Source organism: Branchiostoma lanceolatum, chromosome 1 (genome assembly GCF_035083965.1).
Source record: "Branchiostoma lanceolatum isolate klBraLanc5 chromosome 1, klBraLanc5.hap2, whole genome shotgun sequence".
Classification (NCBI taxonomy): Eukaryota; Metazoa; Chordata; class Leptocardii; order Amphioxiformes; family Branchiostomatidae; genus Branchiostoma; species Branchiostoma lanceolatum.
In genome coordinates, this window is record NC_089722.1 from 14,367,243 (window position 1) to 14,390,958 (window position 23,716).

At 41.6% G+C, this 23,716-nt stretch overlaps 3 protein-coding genes across 4 annotated transcripts; all 3 read left to right on the forward strand.

The window, feature by feature from the left end:
- The first annotated feature begins 2,608 nt into the window (after positions 1-2,608).
- LOC136436460 (metabotropic glutamate receptor 4-like) lies at positions 2,609-9,533 on the forward strand. 2 transcript variants are annotated; one of them, XM_066430458.1, is made up of 8 exons: positions 2,609-2,929; positions 3,373-3,596; positions 4,056-4,266; positions 4,916-5,072; positions 5,493-5,620; positions 6,351-6,491; positions 6,821-7,030; positions 7,607-9,533. In XM_066430458.1, exons 1-8 carry the CDS (start codon positions 2,665-2,667, stop codon positions 8,083-8,085), a joined length of 1,815 nt encoding a protein of 604 aa, XP_066286555.1. In that variant the 5' UTR covers positions 2,609-2,664; the 3' UTR covers positions 8,086-9,533. The 2 variants fall into 2 exon arrangements, with proteins under 2 accessions (XP_066286555.1, XP_066286563.1); XM_066430466.1 differs by having other exon boundaries at positions 2,610-2,929; positions 6,830-7,030.
- Positions 9,534-9,651: 118 nt separating this feature from the next.
- Positions 9,652-11,753, forward strand: LOC136436473 (somatostatin receptor type 5-like). Its single transcript, XM_066430477.1, has one exon. The coding sequence runs from the start codon at positions 10,157-10,159 to the stop codon at positions 11,282-11,284; it is 1,128 nt and encodes a 375-aa protein (XP_066286574.1). The 5' UTR covers positions 9,652-10,156; the 3' UTR covers positions 11,285-11,753.
- Positions 11,754-19,890: 8,137 nt separating this feature from the next.
- LOC136436482 (U7 snRNA-associated Sm-like protein LSm10) lies at positions 19,891-23,404 on the forward strand. Its single transcript, XM_066430488.1, has 3 exons — positions 19,891-20,217; positions 20,625-20,675; positions 21,809-23,404. The coding sequence occupies exons 1-3, from the start codon at positions 20,039-20,041 to the stop codon at positions 21,969-21,971; spliced, it is 393 nt and encodes a 130-aa protein (XP_066286585.1). The 5' UTR covers positions 19,891-20,038; the 3' UTR covers positions 21,972-23,404.
- Positions 23,405-23,716: the final 312 nt, after the last annotated feature.

A 23,716-nucleotide genomic window follows, 5' to 3' on the forward strand; every position in this document is an offset into this window, starting at 1 on the left:
TTGCTCCAGAGGGTGTCGTACATCAATGAATCAATAACGACGTAATGAATCGTACATATCTTCCATCTCTTAAACCTCAAGGCGAATCTTCTATTCAAAGAACTTTATCAGCTTTCGCTCAAAAACAACGATTTCTCAGATGTCAATCTCAGACAGATGCTCTGATGTCGTCTCTTGTACGCAGTGGGGGCGTCAACAGAAGAAATTTCCCTTATTAGATACTTTTAAATGACAGAATGAAATACTGTTGCAAACGCAGCTTGTTTTAGAAGTAAAGTTGCTTCTTTTTGATATGACTGAAACATAGAAAGATGGAAGGATGAGAAACGCGGGTTTTTAGTCGATTTTACATGTATGGTGACAAAAATGTATAAATCGTAATGGCTTCTACAGGTTGGTTTATGTTTATCTTTCCTGTGTGTGTACTAATTAAGATAAGTTACCTTTGCAGTAATTAATAACTAATGAAAACACAACTCTACATCTGGACTGGCTAAGATATTAATAACGTGCCTTCCACCTTGTAAGGATATGTAAGGAAGTGGGGAAAGCAACCTAGCGGTTTAACTCAAAACTGCAGCACGCCAACCTGCCTGGCGTCGTGAGCCAATTATCTCTCTGATCGATTGTTTCTTCGGTCATCCTGAGGACGAAGCGGATGTTCGGATAGACCAGATAAAACCGGTCTTGTTACTTCATGATCATGAATAATGGGCGCACGGACAGGCATTTTTCATTCTTGGCCTATTTCCTCTCAGCAGGACGTTATACCGTACAAGAAGATGGAATACAGGCCGTAAATTACAAATATTATCAATAACCAGAAGCAAAAATATAATTTCAGTTTCGTTTAAAAATAAAACTGTTTTAGCATCGGTAAATGTTTAACCTTTTATAGGGATTTATAGCAACAATGATGTGGACCGAAAATCTAAAGGTTAGAAGTAAGTGTTTTCGTGTTTTTGACTCAATGTCTTTTGGAGATTTAATTACATCTTCAGGTATGACAACTCTAACAATGCAAAAATAGGCAGATACATAAAAAAGTGCTTTGTTATCAGAAAATATATTCAAACTTAGGATATAGCCCTACCTAATTGTAACATGATAGTACGGACACTACGAATGTAATATTTATTTTGTATTTCAATTTGTCATTTGCAGTTGATCGTACGAAAGTCACTGTAATTTTTGTTGCATCAAAAAAAGTCCGGCCCTGTCTTAAGATTGGCATGCGGCACGTTTTAAGCCCCCCTCTCACTGGGCCCGTGGCACGTTGGTGTCTTCGCTGCGTCCTAAATTGGACTTGTGTTACCCTTGCCTGATTATAATGCAACCATGCTACCAACTCGACCTCTATTAAAAGCGCTCCTGATGGCCGAATAGAGAATTTTTCCAGCCTGTATAAAAGCACAAACAAACGTACAAGTATTACTAAAAAGACACAAAACACACAAAGCGTGAAAGTATTCATTTTTCATCGATGGAATTAGTTGAAAGCTTTGTCAAATCGTTCGGTCGCAGCGAGGTCGCCAACGTGCCGCGGGTCCAGTGAGATAGGGGCTTTATGCACACCGAGCAAGCCGGATGAAAACATAACCACTAGGGACTTGAAATACCGCAGTCATTACACGGTGAATTACACAGCACTAACCGTAACAAGTAGTTGCCCGGGTCAGCCTGAATATTACGCTTCACTGCTATTTCCTTCTCTGAACTGTTATTTCCACATATATGCATAATCCCATGTGCCATTTTCCCCAGCACTCAGGGATGGGGTGGTATCATAATGGCATATAGTGGAAATTTTGATGGCAGACCATTAATGTAATGTAGGTCATTTTGTGGGATATAACTATTATATATATTTTATGTAACCTCATATCATATGTCTTGTCTCCTATAGAGCGTGTTGAATACTGTATCGGCGATGTTTTTGGTGGTGACTGCATTTTTCGTGTTTGTCGTTCTTTGAGGTTTTACAGTGCACTGATAAAACAGTTCATGCTAAACACGCATGCTATATCAAGGTCATTTCATTAGGCAGCTAAATAGTCTAAATGATATTTCTGAATCTGTAAACTTATGTACCTACGAACGCTTTTCCTTGCATGCTAAATTGTCACCCGCAGATTATGAATTGAATAAAAAAAACATTATTTACAAATCAAGATGGACATTTAATTTCATCTGCTCAGCTACAGATGGTGACGTGCAGTGACGGCTATTTCACGCGTAGTTAGGTCTAAATTAGGCAGAAAATGACATGGGCCGCGTGAACCATATGGTTGAGGAGACCTTAGGAATGAATGAATTAGCAAGTCTGTTCGTCATTGTTCCGATGACACCTAAAAACTTTGCCCCTGTCACATATTTGCCCCGACACTGCTTGGGGGTTTCAAGTATACCTAAGTATGCCAATTTTCAAGCAGAGGTCTAGATCTGAGTGGATTTTGGAAGGAGGAGTCGCGCTGTGGAGACTAACCATAACCCTAGCACAACCCTAACCCTAACCCTAGAATCGTAACCCTAACTTCATTCGGCAATTATTTGCCAAGGCAATTATTTGGCGTGACACCGGGTACCAATTGCAAGGACACTGCAAAAGCTGTATAAAAGTCCTTGTTGCTCCAAGCGCACGACCGGGCACGGTAAGGAAGCAACATGGCTGGGTCGAAACTTAGCCTAAGCCTCCTACTACTCTCGGTATACTGTTTCTTACTTCTGCGTGTTGGGTCGTCCCGGGAACACGGTGTGCATGTGAAGCGCGTGCTGATCGAAGGAGACATCCTCCTGGGCGGACTGTTGCCGATCCACGAGCCCGGCCCGGGCGGAGAGTGCGGGCATGTGTCGGTGCCAGGGGTTCAGGCTCTGGAGGCCATGCTGTTTGCTATTGACAGAGTCAACAGGGATAGTTCGCTACTCCCAGGTACTCTTTACAGCTTTTGACTTCACTTGAATGTTCATCTGTGTTGGTAGAAGTCATTAGGAATCAAAGTTGAACTGCAATGGCGAACACAAAGCTCCAGTCTTTGCTCATTCCTTGACAAAGACTGGAGTTGATCAGTCAAAAATTTGGGCAAGTCCATTTTTTGTGTTGGCAATTACGGTTCAACTTTGATTCAGAACTTCTGACTTGTTATGGCAATCATCAGAATATCGGACATACAAAAGTATTCCATCGCTCTGAATGGCTTTGCTATATCATATTCCACACAGAAATGTAAAAAATCATTACAGAACTGAATTGGTTTTAATTTTTCTGTCAATATCAATTATTTGCATCTACTCTTGCGAACGTACACAGTACCGGTACGCATCACTACCTGGATGTCTAACCTTATTCAACGTATCATTCCTTTACGATTACAGGTATCAGCCTTGGTGTCCATGTAATAGACACGTGTAGTGACGCGTTACGGAGCGTACAAGGGGCTATGACGTTTGTGCACCAGGATAGAGGGCGAGAGGAAGCCTTCTGTGCTGACGGCTCCAGGCCTATTCACCGCAAGCACAAACAGCCGGTGTGTGTCATTGGTCCAGCAAGCCGCAAGGAGGCGCCACATGTGGTCGCCGAGCTTCTAGGATTATTCAAGGTACACAAAATAATAACAAAAAGTTGGAGAAGCTACGGCCTAGAAAAGTATTTCTCTGGTTACTCGACCGACCCTAGTATTGTTTTGGGGATCGACCGCTGGCAGAGGATGTGAAAAATTTGATATCTGAGCGATAAAATATCGTTTTCTAAGATGTTCTACTCTGATGTTGAGTAATAGAAACTTATGCTTGTATTGTACTGGTATAATCAGAATACGATGTTGAAAATAAGTCAATTTTACACCAAAAATAGTTACTCAAGCAACTGAATAAAATTTGAAACAGTTTGACGTTTCAGACAGCATCCGCTGTCTTTTATTCAGTCTTTCACAATGTTTTGGACAGTTTAAGTTTGTCGGTCATACAATACTTGCTCTGTATACACATCTTTCTAGCCAACATATCAAAGCCCTAAGAAGTCTGTTATAGACTATAATTGTTTTCTTGTTGTTGCACAGGTGCCTCAGATATCCTTCTCATCCACTACATCGGGTCTCTTACCGGAGTTTGAGTACTTTTTCCAGACGGCGCCGTCAGAGACAACCCAGGCCGCCGTCTTATCAGACATCATGAAGGCGTTGGGTTGGAACTATGTATCTTTGGTTGTCACCGATGAGAGGTTCTACGAACAGAACGCCGATGCCTTTCAAACAGAGGCTAAGATGTCAGGTAGATGTAGAGATTGTCTGTTAAGATACAATAATGAGTCATTGCAGATTCTTAGAACTATATAGCATGTGACTACTCTAGTATAAACGCTGACTCTAAATTCTAACTTCCTGGGTTTAACTTCTTTTTCTGAGACAGTGGAAGACGGAGGATCCCACTTTTTCTGCAATGTGTAGGTTCTGTGATGTTCAGAGGAGCAAAGTTTTTCTTTCCATCTGTAAAGGCGAAAAGAAATATGGATGGGATTTACTGACCTCTTTAAAGAGCTAATTTCTTTCTTGAAAATACAACAAGCAACCATAAATGGGAAGAGGAAGATGGGAAGACCAGATCTTCAATACGCTCCAGGGGCTGGGAGTCACCAGAACCGACTGGAGGGCCTATGCCGAGAGCAGACCAGCCTGGCGAGCCCTATGCATGTCTGCAGCCGCCATGCATCAGACACTGATGCCTGCGAATGATTGATTGATTGATTGAACCATAAATGGGTGAACTGGATTGATAAAGGTGATCCTTGGAGAGCGTAGTAGAAAATGAATGTGGAAACTAGAAGATCTTTGCTTGAACTACTGTAACTTCGTGTTATAGTTGGATTGAATTTGACTAATTAATTTCCAATTATGTGTGCTCACTTTTTTCTTCCGTCAAGGTATTTGCATCGCAACTTATCAAAAGATTCCACAAGATGCTGATGCAGATGACATAGACCGGGTGATCCAGCGGCTGTTGAGCTCTCCGCGCGCGGTGGGAGTGGTGGTGTTCAGTACCGCCCAACAGGCCAGCAGTCTTTTGACAGCAGCTGAAAGGTAAGCGTCACGCATCGTGATGTCACAGTCTATCGTTGAATGAATGAATGAATGAATGGTAGAATGAATGAATAAACTTTATTGCTCGACAATTGCACATGGCACAATGTATGGCAACAATAACAAGGCAATCAATACAATGACACTAAACTAGTCTATTCTATTCTATTCTATTCTGAAAAATATACAAGAATATGGACGTAAATTGCGCACTGATACATAAGATAACGCCTTGAAACAAGTTTTGACTGTAATTTCTTACACAAAAGATGGACTTACCCAAATTTTCGACTGTACAACACCAGTCTTTGTCAAGGAATGAGCAATCCACCGCTGAGATGACTTCACGTTATGCAGATAAGACACGTGACTCGGTGACATGTAAACAGTTTGTCAAACACAACATTGTTTTGCTTGCAGGATGGGCGCTGCGGGTCGGTTCGTGTGGCTTGGCGGAGAAACGTGGCACAGAATTGACGTACTGACGGCCAGCCGCGGGGAGAGTGTTATCACTCTAGCTCATGATCAAGAGTCGGTTCAGCTGAAAGGTGAAGAACTATTCCCCCATTTTCAACTAAACGGCAATCGTTCTGCGACCGCGCTGCGACCTAAAATTGGAGCTTAGGGCTCTGTCACACTTGTGCGTATATTCAAGTGCGCATGAGCTCCGCAGTAACCTTTGGGGTTTCAGTAAATTTTGCGGGGATAAAGTTGTTTTCTACTTTGATCCACCGTTGTGCAGCCTGGTCATCGAACCTAAGAAATCACTCATTCGGCAGCAAACTTAATTTAAACCAAAAACATGTTATCACGCAACCCATGCGGACTTGCATATACGCACAAGTATGACAGGGCGAGCGCCGAAATCCCTAAAAAAAGTTGCTCTAGTGGAAACGCTCTTGCGATCCTTGAGCGCGCTTTCAGCGACTAAACAATCATATGTCATCAAATCCTTTGGTGATGGCGACCATGGCGATCGTTGAGTGATCCCTGAGAGAGTAAGGAGCGACCTTGGCGACCCTTGGTTCGCCGATTTAGGTTGCTAAGCGGTCGCAGCTCGGTCGCCGCTCGAATAGAAAGGCAGTCATATCTAAATCATATGTAGTAAAAGCGAGAGTAAGCCCATGCGTTACATTCAGAAGTATTTCCTCAGTTACTGAACTGTATTATGTTTTCAATTCATATTTAACGTTACAAGTATTATTTCATATGTACCTCATTATGTATTCTGTACTTTGATTTCATTTTGTAGTATTATTTTTCTGTTTAACACTGTAGAGTTTGCAGAGTACTTCTCCAAACTTAGAGCCCACAACAACAGGAGGAACCCGTGGTTCGGGGAGTACTGGGAGCACCACATCAAGTGCGTTTCCGAGTCACTGTCGCAAGGGGGCGTAGGTGAGCCATGCACCTGTACAGGTAAGAATACCCTGACACTGAATGAGCAAACATTGATAATGCAAAACATTGATAATGCAATGCGATACAAACTTGGCACAAAGGTGGAAATTTGTTTCTTACTCTTCATGCCATATATAATTTGTCGGTATCTGTTTAATATTTTTGTGCATTATATATGGTGGAAGTAGGTCATGATTCAAAGCATCACACCTCCGGTGCAGCTGGACGTTCCAAGTCACTTCGCGGCCAAGCTTGTAAACAGATCGCTCTTGAGTCGGACTTCGGCTGAGCGTGCTCCGAGTGGACTTGAAAAACGCATGTGTAACCCCAGACTTGATTTGATCCACTCCCAACAGGTGAAGAAGATATCACAGTCTCTCAACACAAGTGGGCACGAGGAGTGCTAGATGCGGTCACGGCTGTATCCAGGGCGTTAGACCACATGCAGCAAGAAGTGTGTCCCCGTGGGCGGCATGGCCACCGACAGTGTCAGGAAATGTCAAACCAACTGGATACAGAACTTCTTCGGAAGTTCATCGCCAACGTCACGTTCACAGGTATGAACGTTTTGTGGTGATTTACTTACTTCCTGTATAAATCATTGGGGTCGTCCAATAAGCACTTACGCACTTCCGAGTACGCATGCGCGGCGACAGGACTTGTGGGTAATATGTCCTAGATGAAGGCCCCTGAGACGAAAACAATAGAACCCGTCTCGACATTGTTATGCAAATAGAGACGAGAACTGTTTACAAGCAAGGGGCCATCCCCTTTGACATATTACCCACAATTCCTGTAGCTGCGCATGCGCACTCGAAAGTGTGAAAGAGCTTATGGCCTCTTCTTTATTATGATATATAATGCAGGTGTTCTGGGTGAGCTCGACGCAGTGAGTGAGTATGTGAGAGAAAGAGCATCTCCTACAAGTTTGATATTTGACAGTATTGTGGGAAAACCAACCTTATGTGCCAACGCCAACGCTGTAAGATATTGGTCGCGTGAGTCATAAATTGGCTATTTGACAATGGCTGGAAAAAGCTGAAAATTTGAGATTGAACAAAAGTCTTCCTACGATCATGTCTTTTGCTAATAATGATATTGATTGTAACGAGAATGTGACTGTATTGTTGCAGTGGCTCGTGGTGAAGAGGTCAAGTTTGACTCGACGCGGATCACTCCACTCACGCTTCCCGAACGCTTCAACGTCTTCTCCATCCACAACAAGGACGGAAACACTCGCTTTCAAGAAGTGGGCCAATGGGACGGCTTCTCCCCCTCACCTCTCGGCCTTAACCCGCAATCCATCCGATGGCCAGGGCACGCTGAGGACAACGAGGACGCATCTTCTTCCTCAGTTCAAGAAGAAGGGACGGTGTTAAAAGAAGATGATATCCCAAAGTCGGTCTGTAGTGATCCCTGCTCACCTGGTGAGAGGAAGGTGTATCAGTCGGGGGACACCTGCTGTTGGGTGTGCGCGCGGTGTGCCACGGGGGAATACCTGAAGGATGACGTCACGTGTGAGGAATGTCCCGAGGGACAGCGGGCCAATCAGGACTTCTCAGCCTGTGAACCGACCAATGAGGATGAAGATGCTGATGACATAGATGACTGAAACGATGCCATTGATGATAAATTATAAACCTCTCTTATGACTTCCAATGTGGGATTTGGGAAGAAGAGTATATGGTTTAATTTCATCCTTTAGCTCTATGAATTGATTTTAACGCACTACTGCCCAGAACTCTTTTATGTAGATTTTAATCAAAATTAGTAAAATAGAAATTAAATTTTTTTTTTTTTGCTTTTCCATGGTCAATATTTAGTAACGGCAGCCATATATAAGGTAGGAAGGCCACGCCATCTTAAATTTATGGATGACATCCTCTAGAGACACCAAAACTAATGCAAGCGGGAAAAAATTAAGCGAAAAAAGTGCTGCTAAACCACAAGACTACAAGGCTTGTATTTTGAATTGAACCACAGAACAGTGTATCAAAAAAAACAAAAAAAACACCTTTATTACATGTAGGTTGTCTTGTTCATCATAGCAGACTCAGCTGAAGTGATCGATGTTTAATATATTGACAAGAACGATCGAAAAGTACACTATTAGATGGTATTTGGCTCCAAGGACTGTGGATGATAAATGACTGTGATGAGAATACCCATGGGAGTAGTACTAGTTTTAACATACATGGCACTGAACTCCATATTAAGAATTTCATAGCTCACACTTACACATCTCGCTTTGAGACCTCTATACCAATGCCTCAACTCTCCCATTTTTCTAATCGTTGCCAAAAACAAAAGATGTATAAGAGCCGCTCTGGATAGGTCGTGTTTGAAAATATATGGGCGATTCTCGCTGGCCGCCGCGAGTCTCTCGTACAACTGTGCAAACGTGACATCCCTTTGCCAACGTCGATATAATACACAATTCATCAGTCTGTCATCATCATTCTACGTGCCACGCCCAATTGCGTCCAATTACGATTCCATTTTTCTTGTCACCTTTGATGCTAACGTATTTTGTGGTAGTGCATAATGAGATGTAACGTTACGGCAGGTCGGCACATAATGTTAGTCTTTTGCGGCAATATGAGTCGGAGGTGGTGATGTTTTTTGTTTGTTTTGATTTAAGAACAGGCGAAAATCAATGCGCGCGCGTATGTCATCCATAAAATTCAAATGCTGTAACATAACGGCAAAGTGAAGATTTTAAGATGTCTTTCGTTAATGTGAATGTTGGAGAAATTCAAGCCCCAATATAAAAAACCCTGCAAGTCGGTACACATCTTAGTCTTGAATTAAAAACCACTTTGATTATCATAAGAATTTGAGCAGAAATTCTTGAACTACGCACCATAAGGTAAAGAAAGATATAAAGAACTATAAGAAGTTAATAATACACTGCAGTCGTCAATTTGGAAACCAGTTAAATCTAGCACGGTACCGGTATTGGTTGTTTTGAAGCACGTATGAGTTCGAATGTTGCAACGTTGAGAAAGGGCACTTTTTATGATTACTCTACATGTATTAAACTGAATATGTATTCATCTACAGCTTGATCATTCATTATTTGTTGATATGATCATCATGTTTTTTAGACTTTACTTGCAATAGGAAAATTACTATGACCATTATACACAAGATATAGAAGACACGGAACCATATCTACAAGTTTTATTTTGTCTTCAAATTTGTATTCACGCATCTCTTATCTTATGACACCTTTTGTGAACTTTACTGGCTGCTAGCGAGGTCAAAATTGAATAAAGAAATAGAAACATATATCAGGCAAAGAGAAACTGACACCGCGGAAGGCCTAGAGCTATGACGTCAATGATGCTTGCTCGTCAGTATCATCGCGGTGATTCGTGCAGAAGACAACCATTCAAAATCCGAGATGCTGCGTTTGAGCACTCTGAGTTGCAGGTCTATTGGTCGGCTTTTAAATTGGTCAGTGTGAGGATCATATAACGCGGATTTCATACTAATTGGCTCATTACTGCTAGGAAACCTGTGTCTTCATTAGTATCGTCTGAGAGAATACCGTATCGTGACACTCTCAACGACAGGAAACGGCATATAACCCGAGATCTGCCATCTCCAACAATACCAGTACAGTAGAAATCTCCACGTTACAAGAAGTTCTCTCGGACCTTCTCAAACACTCCCCCACCATGAGTATCGTTAACGTTACGACGGGAAACTGGAGCAGTGTGAACGGAACGGACGGCGCCCTGATGCCGCAGCCGCTCCCGTACGCACTCACGGCAATCGTTGGCCCTGTATTGTACGGAACAGTGACGGTGGTGGGCCTTCTTGGCAACCTGCTGGTAATCTACGTGTTGTTGGGACACGCCAAGCTGAAGGACGCTACGAGTTACTACATTCTGAATCTGGCATTCGCTGATGTACTCTTCATGCTCGGGATACCTTTCATCTCGGCCTCATCCGCCATGGGTCGGTGGGTGTTCGGCAGAGCCTTGTGTAGGACCGTACTGTCCATGGATGCCTTGAACATATTCACTACGGTGTTCAACCTGGCGGTGTTAAGCGTGGACCGCTACCTGGCCATCGTCTGTGCCAACAGTCATTCTCATCTACGCCGGCCGAAGGTGGCGACCGCCGTCAGCCTGTCCGTGTGGGTAGCAGCCATCCTACTCACCATCCCCGTCATGACGCTCAGCGATACCGTGATGTTGATAGATGGAAACTACATCTGTATGCTGGACTGGCCCGCCGACAGTGCCATGTTTTGGTACCAAGCCTACACTGTTTACACCTTTGTCATGGGTTTCGTCGCTCCTCTATCAGTCATCAGCGTTTCTTACCTGATGGTCGTCCGTCATCTCAGGCGCAACACGTCAATACACACCGCGGTGAACAGAGTCTCTCTCAGAATACGGACGAAAGTGACCAAAACGGTGACCGCCATGATCGTGACCTTCGTGGTTTGCTGGCTGCCGTTTCACCTGTGCCAGCTCCTGAACTTGATGGCAGACCTACCCTTGACGCCGTGGATGGTGGTGTCTCACGTAGCCATGGTCATGTCGTATGCAAACAGCTGTGCCAACCCCATCCTGTACGTCTTCATGAGTCAGAAGTTTCGGGAGAGCCTTCGTGCCGCGCTGTGTCTTACTCGGAAAAAGACCAACGACCAAAGGAGGTACAACCAAGACAGGAGTGTCGCAAGACGGCGGCAGAAAATAGACGTGTTCTTTGTGGAAGAAATCTGTGAGGTAAACCTTGTAACAGTTCCACCGTTGGCTCCTCATGGAGTTGTGGTGTTCGAAACGTCAGTGTAGAACATTGAAAAGAATTAAGATGATGCATATGGTGACGATTAGAAGGTCAGATAATCTGAAATCCACTGCATCAGCCCAAAATCTTGTAGAAAATTGATTGTTTTGTATCTACCGTCCCCTTAATTGTAATTTCACAAGTTCTCTTCTGTCAGATCAATTACAGACTAATTTTGTAAGAAATTAAATGATGTGTTTAGGTTAATGACATAGTTGTTACGTGTTGCCTAGTAGAAATACATTTTTCAGTTTCTTGTTGCTAATTTCACCCTGAAATGTAAATTGTGAGAAATACTTGTATATTGAAATGTATAAGAAATGTGTAATTTTTATGGTTAGAATTGTATAGGAAACTTTAATTTTGTGATGTATTGTATGCCAAAAGATGTAAGGTAAATGGTGGTAGTCGACTGTTGACCTTTATGTTGTTTGCTGTACTTCAGAAGATCAGAATAAACAGATTTCTCTCAAATTGCACTGCGTACAAAATCTCTTTCTATATATACATGTTTATAGTTACGTCATGTCATAGCATGCGACCATTAGCTAAGTGCAGTCGAGGGAATTACATAATTTCCAACATCCTCTTCTCCCATGCAGAGCTATCAATATAGAATCTAAGATATCTCCTGTTAGATAGTGGCATATGGAGAGTACCCAGAGGGTTTTATTGGCGCATCCCGTCCAAACTCGATGTCAAATCACCGGTACAATGTGTTTTGTAACCCGAAAAAAATATCTGAAAAAAACACATCAAGAAATTATCATCAAAGAAAGCAAAAAGAGTAAAACACACCCAGATGCGGACAGAGTCTTTGTAGACTAGTACATGTCCTAGATTCTATCTTTATCTGGGTCATCATTAGCCAGTATAACCTATATATAGAAATGACAGGTATGATCATAGTCAAAACCTTATTGATATTCAAGCAGATTTTTCGTGTTTGGGGCTTAGTGTTCATACGAAAAAAGGGACAAGCATTCTGGAAGAAAGAGTAGTTGATTTTCAATTTGTGGAACGGCGCTCAAAACCTGCAAATTTTTGGCAAAAAAAATATCCTTTCGGGTTAGTTATTTTTCCGCTGCATGTTTGACGCTGGTTTAACAATGATAACTGTCATGACACAGCCCGCAACGTAGCCTGACGAATCGCGCTCCTAGTGTCCAGCCGGTTTCCGTAACCGCCTTTAACCCTTGGGTGGGGGTCAGTAACCTCCGGCTGAGAGCTTGTGTAAATACAGGCTAGCCCGCAACGCAGCCGCGCAATACTATCGACTATGAAGTCTGAGATCAAAGAAAGCCCACGGGTCAAAATAAACCTGACACTCTTTGAGCCAGAGACATTACACGTACACAGTTAGTTAGCGCGTAACTCCCGAGGGCAAAGATATACAGCCGTTCTAACAAACAAACAGGCGTTGCCAAGAAAGATCAGAAGAGGAATCAAACCCAACAAGAGACCGTCTGACACAAGACTCCGTGAAGTAATTATAGTGCTTTCGGTTCGGGGTACGATGTTTGATAGTGAGGTAAATGGTGGTTGTCGACTCTTGATCCTTATGTTGTTTGTTGTACCCCAGAAGACCTGAATAAAAAGATTTCTGTCAATTAGAACTGCGCATAAAATCTATGTCATTTCGCAGCATGCGACTATTAAGTGAGTGCACCCGAGGAAAAACTGTATTTACAACTCATTGCCCACATTCTCTTCTCCCCGCACATCGTATCAATCATAGTTTAATTTGCAAATTCTTGCCCAATGGCTAACTGCAACATAAAACAATGTATGCAAAAAGTACAGAGACAAAACCGATAAATCAATCGATCAATCAATCGATCGATCGATCGATCAATCAATCAATCAATCAATCAATCAATCAATCAATCAATCAATCAATCAATCAATCAATCAATCAATCAATCAATCAATCAATCAATCAATCAATCAATCAATCAATCAATCAATCAATCAATCGCAGGCATCAGGACAGACGCATGGCGGTTGCAGACATCTCCCTCCAGATGTTCTGTTTTCGACCAGAGCTCTCCAGTCGGTTCTGCTGACTCCTAAAGTGTCCAGCACATTGAAAACTTAGTCCTCTCATCTGCTTCTGGGAGATGCAAGTTCAAAAATGGTGACAAGTGGAACAAGTGACTATTCTAAGAACTGCTAGGGAATACAATCTAAGCTTTTGGGGTTTGACTTCTTTTTGAGAAGCAAAATAGAATCTAAGATTTCTCCTTTAAAATATTGGCATTTGGAGGGTACTCCGAGGGTTTTAATGTAATGTTAGCGCTGTATGATGCATCCCCGTCCAAACTCCATGTCAAATTACCGGTACAACCAAGGTGTTTTGCAATCCAAAAAATATTATCTGAAAAACATAACATCTTCTTCTTCTGAAATATATCATGAAAGAAAGCCAAATGTCAATCACATCCAGATGCGGCGAGAGTCTCTGTATACTAGTACATGTCCTAGATTCTCCCATTTCCCAGTTAATCATCAGCCAGACCTACATAAGAATAATAGGTATGATCATAAACATAATTGATATTCAAGCAGATTTGTCGTGTTTGGGGCTTAGCTGTTGGTACGAAAAAAGAGCATTATATAAGAAAATGGACTTTTATTAAAATATACAAGTTGTGGAACTGTTCATATACTGCAAATTGGCCAGAAATGTCCGTTAGTCAAATGGCTCACAGATAGATTAATTATTCAGGCAGGTTAGTTATTTTCCTGCTGTATGTTTGACGCCGGTTTAGCAATGAGAATTGTCATGACACAGCCCGCACCGCAGCCGCGAAATACTCTCGACTATAAAGTTTGAGATCAAAGAAAGCCCACGGGGCAAAACAAACTTGACACTCTCTGAACCAGTGACAATACACGTACACAGTTAGTTAGCGCGTAACTCCCGAGGGCAAAGATATACAGCCGTTCTAACAAACAAACAAACAAGCGTTGCCAAGAAAGATCAGAAGAGGAATCAAACCCAACAAGAGACCGTCGGACACAAGACTCCGTGAAGTAATCATAGTGCTTTCGGTTTGGGCTACGATGTTTGATAGTGAGGTAAATGGTGGTAGTCGACTCTTGATCTTTATGTTGTTTGTTGTACCCCAGAAGACCCGAATAAAGAGATTTCTGTCAAATAAAGCTGCGTATAAAATCTATGTCATTTCGCAGCATGCGACCATTAAGTGAGTGCACCCGAGGAAAAACAACTCGTTTTCTACATAATCTTCTCCCGCGCACATCGTATCAATCATAGAGGTTTATTTGCAAGTTCTTCGATAGTTCATTCGGTGGTTATGGGAACGGACCATGCCTTATAACATCGCATACACCTCATTAACCCTATATTACTATTACTATCAGTCAGTCTTTAAACAGAATAGGACATTGCTGCGCAACAAAAAATACTACCAGTAGTTTCAAGTTCAAAACAACAAGTTCAAAATATGCAAAAGATTGGAATCAGTTAAATGTTCAAGTTCATTTCCAGGGTTTTGAATCGGCTGCATGTCGTCTGCGTCTTCGTTTGTTTTCACGGCTTTCCCAGTCTCTGTGTACCATGCACTTCAGCGTCTTTCCTCATCTTTTATTATTTTTTATCAAACAACATGAATAACAAATACAGACAAGATGGCGAAGCATTCAAGTTATATCAACGCCGCCATCGGACAAGAAAGGAATATAATTAAACAATCATATAGGTATATACACAAAAGTGGACAAATGAATTAAAGCAATCAAATCATAAATAATAGGTTTTATTTTACAGGAAGCGCACCCCCCTAACTAGATATAACTGATAGGACACAAATAGGATGAAATTATTTCAATGTGTAAAACGCTTAGTCTGTATAATGTATTCTTGACTTGAACACATGATGTTGCAATTTGTACTTGGGGTGCAAAGAGACGATCCATAGATTAATCAGTTTTACAGCATCGTCGACAGGAGAAAGGGAATGAATGTCAAAAATGTGTCTTACAATCCTTGAAAGTTGGCCGAGGAGAAGAAAGACGCTATTTACTGTGCGCCATCCGGTCTGGTCGTTCGCCAGCTCTTCCAGTTGCTGATACTATACGTACTAGTAGTGGGGATTTGGAGGGTACTCAGGCCCAGGGAAAATTAATAATGCTCTGCTTCGATTACCCGACCGACCCTAGCAAAAATATGCTGCCATGAAGAACACTAAGGAACAGTCACAACATCACTGTTCCCTATGCCAGAACTAAGAGACTGCAGCAATCCTTCCTGCATTGCACCATCAGACTGTACAACAACTTACCTTCCGGGTCCTGAACATTCAGTTTTCCGTTTGACTTGACTTGACTTGAAGTAGTGCAGTGAATTTTTTTAACAGCTCCATTTTTGCAGTGTCAGACTCTATTTGCTGGATCATTTCAGCTAATTTCTAAAATAAAATAGAAAACCCCTACCCTTATTTTCTTTTCTTAGTAAGTGGTCTAACCTCAGACTAGGGACGAAGGATGACGCTTTTCGTTAGCCTTTTCGTGTAAGGTTCTTAGTAATGTAACCGGAAGCACAATATTTTTCTTAGACATCGCGGCGTCTTTAGAAGATTAGCGGCACATCCCAGTCAAAACTCGATGTCAAATTACCAGCACAGTTGCGTTATATAGAAGAAGAAAAATAACTTATGTTTCTGAAAGGTACTATATCAAAGAAAGCCAAATACACCCGGATGCGGCGAGTATCTTTGTAATGCATATAATACCCCCTTGCGGCATCCAGATATGGCTGCAGGGCGGCTTAGGATCCTGTTATTCTATAGCAGACCTTAAATTTCAAACAAGTGATACATCAAATAAAGTACAACAAAAGGTTATATTGCTATTTATGATACTTACATTTCAAGAATATTCTGTATACAGTACTTAGTGTGCAATAGTGCCTTTACCTTGTAGCCTACAAAAATATCTAGGTGCATTGGTGCACCACAGTCAAAAATTAGGTGCACATGAACCCACTATTTCGAACCCTGGGCCGGCTTTCTTTGATCTGAGTAGTGATTGAAGAGTGGTGATGATAGATTCTAGATTCTCCGTGTTGAATCATTAACCGCACCGTTATAGAACTAGCCGTATGATTAAATCTTCATCAAGAGGCGATTTCCCCTCGTTAGCGCTACCATCGTCATGCTGTGCGATGGTTAAGAAAGTATTTTTGTCTGAAACGGCCTAATTGATATTCAAGCAGATTTGTGGTATTTGGGCTTAGTGTACGTATGTAGAAAGAGACAAACATTGTTTTAGAAAATGGAGTTATGATTCAAGTTGTGAAACGAGGCTCCTAACATACAATTTCAGTCTTAAACGCGGTGTCATGCAGCGACAACGCTGCGAGCCCTCTGGGCATTTTCTAACTGAATACAATTCCACCTGTGTCGCACTGCTATATATAATTATAGAGCTTATAGCCCCCTCTCACTGGACCCGCGGCACGCTGGCGGCCGATCGAATTGACAAAACACTCAACGATTTTCATCGACAAAAAACGAATATTTTTAAGCTTTGTGTGTTTTGTTGTCTTTTTGGGCATACTTGTACGTTTTGAATGATATTCCCATTATAAAGTCAATGGTATACATCACAAATCTGTTTAGGACGCAGCGACGTCGCAGCGACGTTGCCATCGTGCGGCGGTGGGAGAGGGGGGGGGGCTTTACCGGTTTGACAAATTTCATAACTTATTTTACAATATACCCATTTCTACACCTGGGTGGAGTTAGGAAATTCGTGTTAAATGCCTTCCCCAAGGGCACAACATCGGTGGCATCAGGGGATTCGAACCCGGGTCCGCTTGGTTCTGAGCCGAACACCCTGCCGTTACGCCAAACGACCCCACAATGGGGAAATTTTGGCCATAAGTGTTACTCTCCACCCCCTCATCACCAATCAGATCTTGTCGGTCGAATATGCTGACTGTCAGAATGTCATCGCCAAATTTCAAAATCGTCAGAGTGTATTCTTCGCCTGAAAATGTACACCGTATTTCACCGACCGATCTCTAAAAATCGTCCAGTGGTGCACTGGCGGGGCCGGCGGAAAGAAAACGGGGCATAGAGAAAGAAGCTAATTTGCGCGACAATTGTAACTGGTACAATGTATGGCAAATTATATACATGACAGGTGAACTATTGCTAATATCTAGAAAAATTTAAGAACTACTCTAACTAATGAATAACGTACAGTAGAGACAATGTATCGAATACTAGTAGTATGCATATGAGCAAAAGGTCCCACTCTTCCCCACCATAGGCCAAACTCTACCAACAGAGGCACCTGGAGAGTGGGAATTGCAATGACAGTCTAGCCTCTACCAGCTCCACAGGTCGCTGGAAAAATAGTAGTTTGCGACCTCTAGATGGCATATTGGACCCTCTGTCCGTAGCCGACTCCCTTAGCATACTATTCACTCTATTTGGCCAATTTCTACCGTATTTTTTCAGCCATTCGCGGGGCCTGGTAGAGACTACGTTGGACAACAAAGTGCACGATCAAAGAAAACTACTCGCTAAACAGATTTACATCACTATTTCTGTGACTTTCCGAGTCTCTGAACCCTTAACTTGACACCTACACAGTTAGTTTAATATTAGTGCATAACGCCGGAAGGCAAAAGAATACAACAGTTCTAATATAACATGAAGCCACGCCGCAACTAGAACAAAGTTGCCGAGAGGCTTTGCACCGACTCTCTGAAGTTTGGACACCTCCAAATTAGTTAGAGCATAGAGCTCTCCGCAAGGCAACAGTAACAAACAAGGTTATCTCCAGCAAGAAAGATTAAGGATCATAAAGAAGACGAATAGAACCTAATTACTCTGTGAAAGAGGTTCACTTCCTGAAGGAGTATTGTAGTCATGTTCACAGCTATAACTCACAATTTGCTCATGTCGTCTGCTAGTGTGTGAGAGGTGATGCACGTTTTGTATACACCACAGCAGTTTTTATAGGTCATCTTATATTTCAGAAAACACCCATATCTTCATATTATTATGGAACAGGTCATTAATATCGTTGGCCGTATTGTGGATCTGTGTTAATTGGGTTTCTCCAAGCAGATGTTGGGTTAGGTGTCGTCTTTGTCTAGCTGCTTGAAACCACCTGGTGTCTGATGCCTGGGTCCAATTAAGAACTCCAAGCAGCCCCAGCTTACTACACTGCCTGTTTAATTGCCTGTAACCTCCTTGCTCTAACGTTAACTGAGATATAGAGGACAATATATTTCACTCCCAGTCTCATACCTATTGTATGGTGGACTATATAAATGTCGATGCCTTTTCAGCAGACTCTTTTCCTACCCGTAGACTAGTAGATTGGGGTGACTAATTTCTCAGAGGAGTTAGCCGACTAGAGAAAAAGTTCGCTCAGTGAAACTAAAATGTAGTTATCATTAGAACAAGATTGGCAACATAAAAAGATGTTGCCATGGCGACGGTGGTCTCTGTTAACGTTTTCGTTTACAGCCCACATACAAATAAGGACCTCGCATAAATCATATCAGTCGATCACCTTCTCTACCAAAATAACACAAGTTGTCCAATGTATGAAAATCTTGTTTTCACAAAAAGAATATCGTACCATTTCCTCATAAATTATGTAAATGAGGCCCTCTATGCAAGATTTGTGTCTAATAGTGGCCACATTTACTTAACTTCCAAATGGTGCAAAAATGAAATCCCCATCATTTACCACTATTGATTTATATTATTTTGTCAGTAATTATGCAAATTGAGTATCAATTTGCAAAATTGATATCTATTGATATTTATCTTTCTCAGTTACATATGTCATGTGTTTGACTCCTAGAGCTGATTTATTAACTGTCCTCATTAATTATGCAAATCAGCATATGATTTGCATAATTGGCATATGATTATGTAAATCATCACTTAAGCTATCTACACACCAAAAATTATGATGATCCGCCATCCCCTTCTTGCGTTATTCTCTTTCAAAGTTTGAGTCAAAATCAGCTCCTGCAGTTCCAAAATAAAGCCGCTAGGGGGTCCAAATCTACAGGACATATTTTCCTAACAAAGAGCTATCCACCACTTAAAAATCATGACTATAGCATGTTCAGAAGACGAGATTTGAAAAGTGAAAGTTCCCCTGCAGTACCATAGAAAGTGGCTCGGGGGCCCAAAATCCAATCATTACAAGGTCTCCCACAGACCTACCCACCTACAAAATATGAAGACAATACATCAAGGCATTCTCGAGTTATCGTCCCATGGACTTTCACATTCCTGTACAATTCCTAGAATTCTTGCAATCTGCACACAATATAGTAAAAATTTGGCTCGCCCCTGAGGCGTCGCCAAAAAATACCGAAACCTGAATTAGTCGGACTGTACCACTCGATTATAACACTGTATAAAAAAGTATGCTAGCCATTATTGTATTGTAATTAGGATGTTAAGTTTTATTCTATACTTCTATTTTGTCTTATGTTTAAGAATCCTTGCCATACTTTGTACCGTGTACAGTTGTCGTGCAATAAAGTTCTTCTTCTATATAACCTCCTTGATTTGATACGATTGATCATTTTCGACCTCCTGAAAAGCAATGGAACAATCGGACCCACAATGCACCCGCGCAACATGGCGGCCTTTTGAAAGTTTTTCACGAAGTTTCCTGATATAATCTTAGTTTACCGACTATTCCAGCTACTCACCTCGATTCTATGGACGCTTAGTGCCAAAGAACTATCCATGGCATCGTTACGAGAACGTGCAATCAGTCAGAACACGCTGGTGTGTCTGCTGCAGGCGATACAAGGCCACGAGACCACGGTGGAATTGCGGGACGAAGCTTCCGTGTTCGGGCTGATTGTGAATGTGGATGCCTTCATGAACACCACCATGAAGTACTGTACCTACACGGACCACAGGTTGGACGTACTGCTGTTATAGTTTCTACTTAAGATAGATTTTATAAGGTTGGAGGTTATGGTTTTGTGTGAGTAGTGTTTGAATGGCCTACCGTTTGGTGATATGGGGAGGGGGGGGGGGGGCGGGGGGCACTAGTATCTCTTTATATGCAAGGGTTGTAGGAATGTATTAGCTCAGGTTACTGCTACTTACTGTGATGAAAGTATCCTAATTAGATTTTCTTAGGTTGCACATGTAGCCAGGGTCTCTATTTGACGAATTCGAGGAGTGAAGAAAGTTTAGGTTACACTGTATACACATTTGAATTGTAATAGCTCCTCTATGACTATGAATGGTGGTATAGTTTTCATAATCTTTTGTGCAACATACACTTTTGTTTCACATGATTCTATGTTCCGTTTTACAGGGGGAAAACAATGCAATTTGACGACTTCTATGTGCAGGGAAGGAACATAAGGTAAGCAGACTGACCACCACTTGTTCTCCCACTGTCCCAGACAGTTGATTAATCATATAAAGTCGGGTATGCCTAAACACCTCATCCGACCTCACCCCACCTCATCCGAGTCTAAAATGCAGTGTATACGGGGCAGGGACATTATTTGACGTTCAGGATACGTTAAATATACAATTATGAATGCAAAACAAGCAGCATTTTCCAGTTTTTATAAGTAAAGGGAGGTCAAGACGGCCGGCCCTATTGACTACACACTACGTGCGTGTATTCGAGGCTGAAAAACTTTTTGTGTACAGTTACTGTGTACAGTTATTGTATACAGTTATTATGAGTAGATTGTGATGAAAGGGTAATTAGTACCCACCGTCTTATCGTCCTGTCGGACAAAAATAAATAAAAAAGATATGAAGAACTTCCCCATGTATATCCCAACAGTGGCATGATCCAATATGGCGGCCAGAAATCTTCTATCTTGAAAACGAGCGGAGTAACTTATAAAACTGGTAAATACTTAGAGCATAATTGCATATTCAACGTATCCAGAACGTCAAATAATGTCCTTGTCCCGTATACACTGCATTTTAGACTCGGATGAGGTCGGGTGAGGTGTTTAGGCATACCGTATAAAGTCTAGTTTTGAATAAAGATGAAATCTACTGTAAAAGAGGGAATGTTTGTGGTGTTTTTACATGTGTACATGTATGTTTGCATTTTTCATGGTGACCTCTTAACTGCTAACTTAACCACATTTTTATTCTGTCTTGTACTTGCCTACCCCCTTTTTTCAACTGCAAACTGTGTAGTAGTGAATACTCCATTTTCTCTCTACTGCAAAATTATATCCCTGCATTTCCCCTTTTATAGTATATGGCATATAGATCCAGGATCCATTCGGGATGGAAATTTGTTCGTTGGAATGCACACAAATTTCACCCCATCCGTCCCCTAAATCTGAATTTCATGACATGACATTGATGAAAAGGTATTTTTATAAGCTTAAAATCACAGATTCCACAACGAAAATTAACAACATGGGCTCCCAAACAATAAGTGGGACAAAAGAAAGATTGAAGCTGGAGACAGCCCTGTATAGATTATAACATGAGTTTAATAATTGATATTTTCCTCTCCAGATTTGTGCAGATCCCTGATGCAGTGAACATGATGGAGGCAATCGAACATCAGCTGGGATCGATCGAGCGCCGCCGGACCTTACACAGTCAGGAGCGGAAGAAAATGATGGAAATCAGGGAGGAGAGGAGGAGAAAGAGGGAAGCAAAGTCCAAGAAGACGTGATGCTGCCTTTGTCTGGATCCTGTTATCTTTGCGCAGGGCTCAAACTTCATTTTTGGAAATAGGTGCACTGGTGCACCCAACCCAAAAAATTAGGTGCACGGAAAGAATTTCGTGTGCACCACATGAAATAAAGCTGAATGTCAGCAAAACATATTTAAGTTTAATGCACTTAAGAACTTCAAGCTGTAATGGTTAAGCTAATTTCAAAATTTCAAACAAGTAATGCATGAAACAAAGTACAACAAAAGTTATATTTACTTTTTCAGATACTTGAATTTCAAGAATGTTTTGCATACCAGTGTACAATAGTATCCCTACCCTATAGCCTACAAGGTGCACTGGTGCACCCACAGTCAAAAATTAGGTGCACAGCTCCAATTTTGGGTGCACACAGGTGCACATGCACCCAGTATTTCAAGCCCTGATGTGTCATAACTTAAGTACTATGCCAGGCTCGTATTTCCAGGGGCCCGACTGGGCTATTTCCTAGAATAAAACAGAAAAGTGTATACCAATAAGTATACACAGATTTTGGTCATAAGTATTTTTTTTATTTGACGTTTTATGCATTTTGTTGTCTTTTATACCATGCTTTGATTCCCACAATCACTGGTTGGGAAATCTAAATGTGACCCTGCTTAACTAAAGGTTGCAGTACACAGTATTTATCTGTGACCACCGTCCACAATAGTAGTTTGGTTATAAAGTAGTGCGTTATAGTACTTGAAAAAGCCATAGTGATTCTTCTTTGCACGTCATCGAGGCTGAAACTCTGGCGAATGGTAGGGAAATACGTCAGTTTTGAGATCGTACGAGTTGGATTACAATGCTTGTTCGGTTGGCTTGAATTCGCGCCTGAATATGGTTACCACCAACTGCTGTATGTCGGCTGCAATATGAGGACCTCCCCTGGGCAAAGTTGCTTTTGAAGGTGAACGAGCCAGCAAATTTAAGTTCATTTTAACATACATGTGTTTTGTAGATTGAATCCTGAAGTCAAACATTTTCAAATGTTGTTCCTTGCTTGTGCACCCTACTTTAATTTTGAAGTATCAAAGGTTCTCACTTTGTGGTCCTTAACCATGTAAATCCCTATAGGCGAAATACTGTGGTCTGCATCAAGATAAACAATGCAAGGTTTGAAAATTATTAGAACTCTCCAGACTTCTATGTACATACTGTTATATTAAAAAATGTACTGTTAGACTCATTTATGTTGCAGGTGTTTCCATGTACTGTATCCAACAGTAAACTAAGTTGTTTACAATTCTGGTCTCATGATCTTTACTTCATTTTACTTTATTGCACCAGAATTATGTATGTAGATTGATTAGGAGAATACCAATGGTACAACATATCTGAAAACTGTTGCATGCTTTGTCCACCGGGAAATAAAAGTGGTGACTGATCATGTTGGATCCCTTCCTAGTAAACTTGGCTTTTGTTTTGTTTTGCATTAATAGCAAACTGCCACCAATTTTGTACAGTAAGCACAAGCTGCATGTACAAACTTCAAGGGGTGTGTACAGGGGGGCTAGAGTCAAATGATTGCCCAAATTTTGTGATTCCTGTGCTTAGATAGACCATATCCATATTTTTAAATGCATATTTTACAAAGTTGAAATTAATACCCCCCTCCCCATAGTACCAAACTGTAAGCTTTAATGTATTCGGGATGGACCCCTATTCTTTGTGATAAGAGTGGTGGGTTCTTAACATGCCCAAGGTGCATGTGGCTCTCCTCA